General features: G+C 41.7%; 1 protein-coding gene across 1 annotated transcript; it reads right to left on the bottom strand.

Annotated features, from left to right (window-relative positions):
- Positions 1-2718: 2718 nt before the first annotated feature.
- On the bottom strand, positions 2719-11409 carry LOC137260198 (delta-like protein C). Its single transcript, XM_067797894.1, has 4 exons — positions 11224-11409; positions 9935-10279; positions 8584-8692; positions 2719-3838 (listed from the first exon to the last, which is right to left on the bottom strand). Exons 1-4 carry the CDS (start codon positions 11273-11275, stop codon positions 3547-3549), a joined length of 798 nt encoding a protein of 265 aa, XP_067653995.1. The 5' UTR covers positions 11276-11409; the 3' UTR covers positions 2719-3546.
- Between the last annotated feature and the right edge of the window lie 205 nt (positions 11410-11614).

Here is an 11614-nt window from a genome sequence, read left to right as displayed (position 1 = left end):
ATGAAGACCAGACTTTAACACAAAGAACAGCATTCAGCCTCGTCAATGCAAAATGAGACATTCATGCGCTGAACACAGAACACCAAAGCAATTCACATGAGTCCCAGTTTAACCCATTTAACAATCACGTGTTCTTGTGAATTCGCGTGACAGAATCTCGTGGTTCAGTCATTCCCCTATTCACCTTTCTGTTCTCAAACTGCAGCATGTAGCCAGGGCAACCATTACAAGGAAACGGAGAAAGGCTGCAGCTAGTCCTGCAGATAGGGATGTTGGCAATTCAACGTTGATACCTACCAAACAACGAAGATACGCTAGCCCCCCTGAATACGCTGTAGCCAAAACAACAGGGCTTACAAGTTACGACAGCGGCAAATGGTTGCTCGAAATAGTACTCGTCTTGCATTACCCAGACGATGTCCTACATTTCTACTTTACCACAATTACTGTACATGCGTACCTTATTCAGGGAGGAGATTTACACCATTATCACTTCCTTGAGGAGTATTCATCAGCGATCCGACCCTGATTAACCAATACATGTCCCCGTTTGCCTGTTACATGGCGTACATCCACTTGAACTAGTTTTACTTCCAACCCCACAGTAGGAGTCAACACGTCCAGATCTACAGCATTAGCCCAGCTGACATTATCCTCTATCAGAAACAACTGATACAAAAAGACGTGTCACGCTGTTGCATGACTTACAAACTCACCAAACAAGATACTACAATAAAGGAGAGAGTATACTGCTAATCCTGTTGATGGTTGTCAGCGTTAGTTTTACCGCTGATCTTTTCCAAAAGTTAACATAGTGATCGCTATGGCTTTGAACAACACTCTAAATAAGTGAAACGAAGCCTTTATACCTTACAACGGGTAACTAAGTAACGAGACCAAATGAGCAATATTAACTAATGACGTTCCACCTTGAATATAAAGCACCGCGTATGTTATCCATATGCACAGCTTCTCCAAGCCGGTTATTCTGTGTACCCATATTGACCTGAAAGAACAATGTTTGACAAGGAACATGGCTCATCAACGCAAGCAAGGAAACCGCAACCATTACAACATAAACGTCCAAGAGATATTAAAAACTCATCTGTGATCAAGTGGATGAGTGAGTGAGTTGTCTTAGCAATGTTCCAGTGGTGATCTACCTTCGGTTATTGGCGGACCTCAGTCTTCTGTTATATTGTATTGTGTTCATTTGCAGTCCTTTTCTATGGAGAAGCATTCATTTCTTGTTACTGTGTTATACTATTTGATTTTAGTGTCCTTCGTATACAGATCTTTACAAGATTCCCTGAATTAGTATGTCTATGCTTAACCGTTCTGGCTAAAATATTGCCGATGTTACGATAATTTATATCAGGTACTCACCACATATGATTCAAAGAGTGGGTGAATGAGTGAGTTTAATTTTACGCCAAACTGAGCAATGTTCCTGCCATATGGCGGTCTGTGACTTGCTAAGTGAGTGAGTGAGTTTAGTTTTAAATAATCGAATCCATTGATCAACAACATGAGCACCAATCTGCGCAATTGGGAACCGACCACATGTGTCAGCCAAGTCAGCTGGCTTTGTCGGCTCTTACGACAAGCATCGTCGCTTATTCAAAGGGCACCACGAATGTTCAACACATGCATAACGTCCAGTCACCATACTCCAACACCTGCCGATACTTACAGTGTTGTTGGATGTTCTTGACATTCTTGTTTGTACAGCTGGGTACCTGTAGGTGAAGCTGGAGGAATTTGTGATTCGCACGTGTCGGAGGCAGCTTCAGCTGTTGTACAATATAGTATCTGTGGCTGTAAGTATCATTTTCCCCTGACAGGGATGATGAACATGTGATCATTGTGTAGGAAATAGGACCGAGGTTAAACGTTTCAAATACTGAGTGAGCGAGTGACTTTAGTTTTACGCCGCGCTCAGCAATATTGCAGCTATACGGGGACTGTCTGCAAATAATCGAATCTGGACGAGAGAATCCAGTGATCAACAGCATGAGCATCTGCGCAATTGGGAACCGATGATTTGCGTCACTCAAGTCAGTGAACCTGACCACCCCATCCCGTATTTAATTTAACTGTCATAATTTGGTATTGCTAAGCAGACACTCGTTATATTGATAAGCAGATCTGCATGAATAGTGGCACAGCAGGTGTGTTGTTACAGTCAGGCAATGTTTTTGAGTGGCCTTTTAGACATTTGGAAGCCCAATAATGCAAGTTTATGAAGGCGATGACCGTTACGTGTGTCGTGTAGATGATCTGTTTGTTGCACTTGTTTATTGGTCAGACCAACATTTGTCAAAACGGATTCTGAGCTCAGCAATACACACGACCCCTGAGCTGCAATCTTCAGTTATAGGCCAAATCTCAAATAACCAATATTTCCATGGAAGCACACGAAGTATTATATTAAAATATTTGATGGTTGGAATCGGCCTTGGGGTTACTGGTTACCAGAGCCGAACCAGTACATGTACTTCCGTTTCATAGAAAGAGGTTTGATGCACAAGATTGACATTTTAATTGAACTCTCTTCAGTATAAAAATTTCGTAAAATGCCACTTGGAGCGGATTTAATAGACACACAGACAGAGCGAGAGAGAGAGAAAGAAAGAAAGAAAGAGAGAGACGCACGCACGCACACACACTAGAAAAAAATATGTTTGAGCTGGACAAAAAACGTTTAGTACCTGAAGCAGAAGGGGAGAAAAGAAACTTTAATACACGGAACCTTGCAAATATGAAACATTTAAATGTATTTTGAAACTTCTTCCAAATTTCCATCTAAAACAGAAAATAAATAAAAGAACACTTAATCTGGCATCACAATTGCAAAACCGACCTATGTCTGGCAAAACACAGCTTAAAGCATGCGTTGCTGACACAGTACAGGAATGTCCGGATCATAATTAGTCGTTGGAGCCACTAACGGTATTGGATGGCCTGGCTTTGTTGGCACATGTCAGAGAAAAGCAACGATCGATGGCCATGATGTTGAGCAATCGAATTGTCTGCTTCCAGATCATCTCCATATATTTCAAATGTTGCTGAGTGCTCCGTTGTAAAAAACGACATCATAATACTCATTTACGATCACATTTTGATAGTTTGAGGAATAATTATCGCATATGGTCAAAAGTCTTTTGAAACTAACCTATGTTTCAAGGTAGTTTCACAACAAAACGTAATTATGTGACTGCCTTCATTCAGGCCAGTCCAATGGACTGAAACAGCACGTAAGTGAAAAGTCAATGTGAGTACACGGGCAAGCTATTCAGATCTGCACATCCAGACACACGGGGTGACACTAGCTGACAATATCCTCCATCACAACCACCTGGACATGGTGTACAGCCATCATTGCGGCACGCAGCCCTCGGTATACCGTTCACTGTCGTCGACAGACTGATTACACACAATGCCTTTACAATGACCATCGCATACCGAGAAACATTCTGACCAAAGTACCCCGTGTCACACTCAGTGGGGCAAATAGTTTTACGTGGTGTATTTTGAAACTAACTTCTAAACATACGATAATTTGTTGTATATATTGTCAATAACAGTAGGCAATTGCCGTCCACTTCCGTCTGCAACATCATAGACGTCATCGGCTTCACCAGCAGCATCACCAGCAACATCATCAGCAACATCACCAGCAGCATGACCTCCATCTCGGTAGTTCAGACCAGAAGATTCATGAGCCATGACTATGTCCGTCCTTTGTGTGTCATGATCAGTATACCATTCCAGCTCATCCACAGAGGCAGCCTCCATCTCGGCACCATTGTTGCTCACAACATCTGTCTGGGTCACGCTGTGAAAAGAAAATGTTATGCGTTGCCATCTACATTGTGCCATCATGTAATAAAATATGCCAAAGTTTATCTGTTTGTCCTTGATTTCTCTATTTTTAATGTGTATATTCTAATTGTCTGTTCTTTAAATGTGTATATTCTAAGTGTTTGTTTTGAATATTTTTGCCCTTATAATGCGCGGGATCAGCACAACCACGACTACACTTTGTATGTGACTAAACAGACAACTAAGTAATAAATTGAATATATCTCGAGCAGTACAGACATGTTTGTCACAATACAGTATACGCCATGTTCTGTACAACTGAATCTCTGGGCACCTGGCAGCCTTTCCACCTTTGCCTTCCCGTCTTAGATGATAACAGTACATGTACAGCTGTCCTAATCTCCCTCTTTAGGATACTTAAGGTAAACCTTAAATTCAGATTCAAGGTAACAGACACATCATGGCTTTGTGCGGGGATCACTCAGGGTACTGTTCACAGCGTTAGACTTATTGTGGAGGGGAACCAGGGCTCTGAAGCTTTCTGACTTGGGGGAAATCAGTTCAACACGTATAAGACAGACAAACCTAGAAGAACAACAGCGCACTCCGGGACTAGAACCCGCGATAATAGGTTCCCGGTGCACCGCTGGGACGTATTCCCCTTGATAGTACGAGACTATCTTAACCAACCCGTGGACAATAGTGTGAAACAGATTATCTGTTGTGACACTGAGGTGGGCACGGGTAAGGGACATAAACTACTCAAAACAAACGCATAGGTACTATCTTTCCATGTGACTTTTCGAATTTGAATCATTGGTGTCTATGTAGCCAATATATATATGGAGAACATTGTCAGCAAACATTTCCGAGTTTGAATTCATTGTCATTGAGGACAACGCACCAAAATCTGCTTTCCTCAATAAATGCAATAAATTGTGAACAGGAAGAAATCCATGCGTTTGCTTTAGTGCGCACATTTCATGCATCATGTCCAATACAAGTTGGGTTTCAATGCTCTTGCGTCTGTTGACAATCTTAAATTTGTTGTCCAAGTCATGCCTAGACTTACTGAGGCTCAATGTGATTGGTCATTTGGAGGCTGGGTCCTCTCAGTCTGTGATTGCAAGGCAACTGAATGTGTCACAGAGTACCTTGACAAGACTTTGGCATCGCTACCAGTAGCAAGGGTCAACACATGATCGCCCCAGGTCAGGTTGACCACGTGCGACCAAGTCCGCTCAGGATAGGTTTATTCGACTTCGACGTTTGCGGAACAGGTTCACCACAGCATCCTCCAAAACATCCGTAGTGTCAGGACTCAGAACAATTTCTGATGAATTCATCACGCAACATGTCGTTTGTTTCACGAACCGCCAGAACGTCACTTTTCAGGCTGACAACGCTCGGTCTGCATACAGCAAGAATAACCAGGGATTCCCTCGCACAGAACAACGTTCAGGTTCTTTTTGGCCCTCACGATCACCGGATTTTAACCCCACTGAACGTTTGTGGGACGAATTGGATCGTCGTATACGACAGCGTGACTCCCAGCGCCACAGACGTTACCCGCTCTGCTTGTGACCTTGACGGAAAATACCAACTCATTTCCAGGCACTTCATCCGGAATCTGGTCTAGTTTTTGGGACGCCGAGGCCAAGCAACCATTGATGCTAATGGTGACCACACAAGATACTGACTGCTCTGCGACTTTGACCTTGGCCCACTTGTTTTGTTTTGTTTTTGTTTTTTTGTTTTTGTTTTTTGTTTTTGTTTTTGTGGGGGGTTTTTGGGGGGAGGGGGGTATTGACGTACAGTTTCTTGCAGTATTGAACCGTTAATGTTCGTTCAAGATGACTGCCCTGTATTACTGAACCTTACGTGTATAAATTGATAGCAATGTTCTGCTCTTCTTTTTTGAAGAGTATATTTGTAACCTCATATCATACTACTACTTTACGGTACTCACTGCAAAGACCTGCAAATTGTTCGCGTTAATTAACTTTTGCTGCTTTCTACCATTTTATCATTCTTCAGTGAGATGATATATAACCGGCAGTGGAAAATATAGTGGTCAAGGTATGTAACTTTGTGTTTGTATGTCATTGGATCCAGAATAATTATATCCTCTAGATTACCGGATAATAGTTCTATATTAACAGCAGAAACAAACGCAATACTATCAGTTCTTAAATATATTCAAAGATATCCTAAGTATACAATATACACTCTTTTCTGACTCTCTTTCATGTCTTCAAGCAATTTAAAGCTTGTCTTGAATTAAACATCCACTTTTAATCGAAAATATCGAGTTATATAATGATCTTGCTACTGGCCAATACGAAATCGTCTTTTGTTGGTTGCCCAGCCATGCTGGCATTTCTGGTAACACAATGGGCGATCTTGCTGCTAATGCAGCATTAAACAAATCTATGACAGCGTATTCCATACTCTGATCAAAAAGCTACAATTAGATCGTATATCCTCGTATAAGAATGTCTTATATCTATCGTGGTGAATATAAGCATACGTATGTCCAGCATGATGTTTAACACCCCCGTATAAGCATGCCTTATCCCAGCATGACGTATATCACCCCCAGTATAAGTATATCTTATGTCCAGCATGATGTTTAACACCCCCGTATAAGTATGTCTTATCCCAGCATGACGTATATCACCCCCAGTATAAGTATATCTTATGTCCAGCATGATGTTTAACACCCCCGTATAAGTATGTCTTATCCCAGCATGACGTATATCACCCCCAGTATAAGTATATCTTATGTCCAGCATGATGTTTAACACCCCCGTATAAGCATGTCTTATCCCAGCATGACGTATATCACCCCCAGTATAAGTATATCTTATCCCAGTATGACGTATATCACCCCCAGTATAAGTATATCTTATGTCCAGCATGATGTTTAACACCCCCGTATAAGTATGTCTTATCCCAGCATGACGTATATCACCCCCAGTATAAGTATATCTTATGTACAGCATGATGTTTAACACCCCCGTATAAGTATGTCTTATCCCAGCATGACGTATATCACCCCCCGTATAAGTATATCTTATGTCCAGCATGATGTTTAACACCCCCGTATAAGTATGCCTTATCCCAGCATGACGTATATCACCCCCAGTATAAGTATATCTTATGTCCAGCATGATGTTTAACACCCCCGTATAAGTATGCCTTATCCCAGCATGACGTATATCACCCCCCGTATAAGTATATCTTATGTCCAGCATGATGTATAACACCCCCGTATAAGTATGCCTTATCCCAGCATGACGTATATCACCCCCAGTATAAGTATATCTTATGTCCAGCATGATGTTTAACACCCCCGTATAAGTATGCCTTATCCCAGCATGACGTATATCACCCCCAGTATAAGTATATCTTATCCCAGCATGACGTATATCACCCCCAGTATAAGTATATCTTATGTCCAGCATGATGTTTAACACCCCCGTATAAGTATATCTTATCCCAGCATGACGTATATCACCCCCCGTATAAGTATATCTTATGTCCAGCATGATGTTTAACACCCCCGTATAAGTATGCCTTATCCCAGCATGACGTATATCACCCCCAGTATAAGTATATCTTATGTCCAGCATGATGTTTAACACCCCCGTATAAGTATGCCTTATCCCAGCATGACGTATATCACCCCCAGTATAAGTATATCTTATGTCCAGCATGATGTTTAACACCCCCGTATAAGTATGCCTTATCCCAGCATGACGTATATCACCCCCCGTATAAGTATATCTTATGTCCAGCATGATGTTTAACACCCCCGTATAAGTATGCCTTATCCCAGCATGACGTATATCACCCCCAGTATAAGTATATCTTATGTCCAGCATGATGTTTAACACCCCCGTATAAGTATGCCTTATCCCAGCATGACGTATATCACCCCCCGTATAAGTATATCTTATGTCCAGCATGATGTTTAACACCCCCGTATAAGTATGCCTTATCCCAGCATGACGTATATCACCACCAGTAAAAGCATGTCTTATGTCCAGCATGATGTTTAACACCCCCGTATAAGTATGCCTTATCCCAGCATGACGTATATCACCCCCCGTATAAGTATATCTTATGTCCAGCATGATGTTTAACACCCCCGTATAAGTATGCCTTATCCCAGCATGACGTATATCACCCCCCGTATAAGTATATCTTATGTCCAGCATGATGTTTAACACCCCCGTATAAGTATGCCTTATCCCAGCATGACGTATATCACCCCCCGTATAAGTATATCTTATGTCCAGCATGATGTTTAACACCCCCGTATAAGTATGCCTTATCCCAGCATGACGTATATCACCACCAGTAAAAGCATGTCTTATGTCCAGCATGACGTATATCACCACCAGTAAAAGCATGTCGTATGTTCTGCATGATGTATATCAACCACCCACCCACCCCCTTTCCCCACCCCCCGTATAAGCATGTCTTATGTCCAGCATGAGCATATATCACCCCCTTCCTCACCCCACCCATCGAATAAGCATGTCTTATGTCCAGCATGATTATATCTCTCTCTCCCTCCCTCTCTCTCTCTCTCTCTCTCTCTCTCTCTCTCTCTCTCTCACACACACACACACACACACACACACACACACACCTCCCCATCGATTAAGAATGATGTCTTATGCCGAGCATGGTCGACTTGACATCCTATATTTGACAGGATTGCTGACCGCAGCTCTATTCTGTACCCACCGGCTTCGTCTCCGGTGCTGTCTACGCATCCAGTTCAGAACCAAGAAGACTGTCAGGATGAAACAGACAGTTACTGTGGACAATCCAACAGGGAGTTTCGGGTTTCCATCTGGCAAGGGACAAAGTTAACTTGTTTTATACGAAAAGATCTGCAATCCCCAATTCGAAACTCTGGAGCTAAAAACAGTAACTGATTAGCACGCATGTGACTCGTGGTCACGGATGTCCCCAACATTATAACGCCAGTTGATCAACCAGCAGTAGCTTCCTTGCGAGTATACTACATCAGTCCCTCCTGGATTCCACGATTCTGCCGTTGTACAAAAAATCGCAAAATTTACCTTTCCATGCAGAAAAATGTTTGGTCCGCGGAAAACGCTTTTTCTTGCAGAATCCGTGCAGAATTTGCCACTTTTCTGCCCCGGAATTTACTTATTTTAGAAATTGAGTGAAAATGGAAAGTAGAGTAATGTCAAAAGTAGGATCGGTTACACGTAAAACAAACTGACATATTTACTGTGACAACATTTTCAAAATAATCATGATTAAATATACTTTATTAATAAAGCAAGTTTTTCAAATATTATTAGATAAACATGACACTGTAATTACGTTCTCAATCGATCATTTTGAAAATTGAAATTATTTCAGATTTAAATTTCACATAAAATTGTTATTTGTATGGGACAGGAAGTTGTTCGTCTGCATCTAAGTCACGAATGAGATGACAGAAATAACTTTCAGCGAGTGTTTAATTCTCAAACACAGAAAAAGGTGTGGGTGCTTACTCAAGATGTGATGTACACTGTCGACGTAACATTATATCTGCTCTTGTGAATTAAACTATAAAGGTCTGTATAATGTTTTTGTTGTTTTTCCTAAATGTTTTACCCGAAGAATGTTATGCAGAATATTGAAAAGTGGGGTGCAGAATTTGCCTAAATTTGACGCGGAATCCAGGAGGGACTGCTATATTAACCTCTTTTTTAACCTCTTCAGAATGAAAACCCCAAACACATCCACAGTCGCCGAGACTGGAGTCCACACACCTAGGTACGCAGAAAGTCACATATATTTGAAGAGTCACACCATTTTCACCGTCAAATAACTCATGTGTTCCAATTATCAGATACTGAGGAGTTATTCACTACACGCTAAACGAACAGTGGGTCAAAAATTACGTACCACTTTCCCACTCATTCTGAACGTTGTAAAATTAACAATAGTTAACCTCAGTCATAGAATAATACCTACCTAATTTATCATCACGTGTTAACCTGTTACATGACGTGCATGGAATACATACCCCGTATGTCACCACGTGTTAAAGTATTGCATGACGTACATCTACCTGAAGAATTACCACAGTCAGTTCCGTAGTGGGAGTCTACACATCCAGACACACAGGATGACCCCAGCTGACAATATCCTCCATCACAACCACCTGGACATGCTGTACAGTTATCTCCTGGAATGTCACATGGTATGCTGCATCTCTGGCCTTGATATCCTGGCTCACAACCCTCGGTGCAGCGTCCACTACCGTCGGCAGATTGATTACACAGGTTACCTTTACAATGACCATCGCACACGGAGAAGCATTTCAAATCAAAGTACCCTGTGTCACAGTCAGTGAGGCAATGTCCCGTCTTGTTGTCACAGTCAAAACAGTGCTGGTTGTCCAGACATGGGCCAGCTGAAAATGAAGTTACAGGTAGATATTCATAGGTGAGTGAGTTCGATTTGACTGACAGTGTGTGATGAAAGTTCATTCTGAAGCATAGTCTTAAAAATAGTCACTGCAAAGGCTTTGGATATTGTCGAAGTCACTATTAATATTCACACACTTATCAGCGCAAAGTTTCAAAGTTCAGTCAGGCTCAAAAACACAATAAGTAAAACAGTGAGGCAATGTCCCGTCGCGTTGTCACAGTCAGAACAATGCTGGTTGTCCAAACATGGGATAGCTGAAATTTCGTGTGCAGGTGTTTATAACATGATAATTGCAAAGGATTTAATATACTGAAAGTGGTTGGCGTTGGCAGTTCTACCCTTGACCCTTTCTGATAGTTAATATATTGATCGCTTTCATCTACACTCCAAATAACTGAAAGCCTCTATACCTTACAACGGGTAACGAAGCAACGAGGCCAGATGAGCAATATTACGATAGACTTTCTACCTTGCGTATAAAGTACCGAGTATGCTATCCATATGTACATCTTCTCCAAGTTTCAAAGTTCAGTCAGGCTCAAAAACACAATAAGTAAATCTGAACATTATCTTTATTGTTCTTAAACTAAGCAACACACGTGTTCACGAGTAAGACGGGAACACAGACTCGTGCTACCAAAGGATTACACTGACTGGTAATCATTCTCGAGGGATAAATAAAGGACGCTCGGCTAAGTGATGTGTGAAGAAACATTTTAACATTGTATTGTCAAAAGTAGAATTACAAAATAACTTCCGGACTAACACACACGCGCGCGCACGAACGCATCCATGCACATTCCTAGTTATGTCAAATTAACCCGAACACCGTGATATTCGACATTTTTTCTCCTGCTCACGAAAGAAAGTCACCTCTACAATGACATAGCAATGTATTCAACATAAATTAGCAGCAAAGTGTGTTACCTCCAACGGCAATTACCCGGCCTGCTATCCACAAGACCGCAAGAGCATCCATACTGCTGCCTATGGAAAGATGGAGAAGATGAGGAAATGTAAAAGTCACATGGGTAAGGTCACAAGATGGAGTGGTGCTTGGGATTGGGAGGTGTTATCAGTGACCAGTTTCTTTTATAATCACAGCTAGTTCATGTGTCCTGAGGATTGAATTATTTCCCCCTTATGAGGAAGAGGGATTCACGGGACTCGTACATCGCGGTGGCATTGCAGTGCTGTACATACACCAGTGTGAATGGGTGAGTTAATATTTAACGTCACATCGGCAGTATTTCACCCTTACCGTGATAGCATTTAACACTGAAGTGGAATATATGTGTATTATGAAAAGCCGGTCGAC

This window comes from Haliotis asinina, chromosome 13, assembly GCF_037392515.1.
Source record: "Haliotis asinina isolate JCU_RB_2024 chromosome 13, JCU_Hal_asi_v2, whole genome shotgun sequence".
Lineage (NCBI taxonomy): Eukaryota > Metazoa > Mollusca > Gastropoda > Lepetellida > Haliotidae > Haliotis > Haliotis asinina.
The sequence above is the reverse complement of the archived record's forward strand: the minus strand, read 5'-3'. Positions and strand labels throughout refer to the sequence as shown.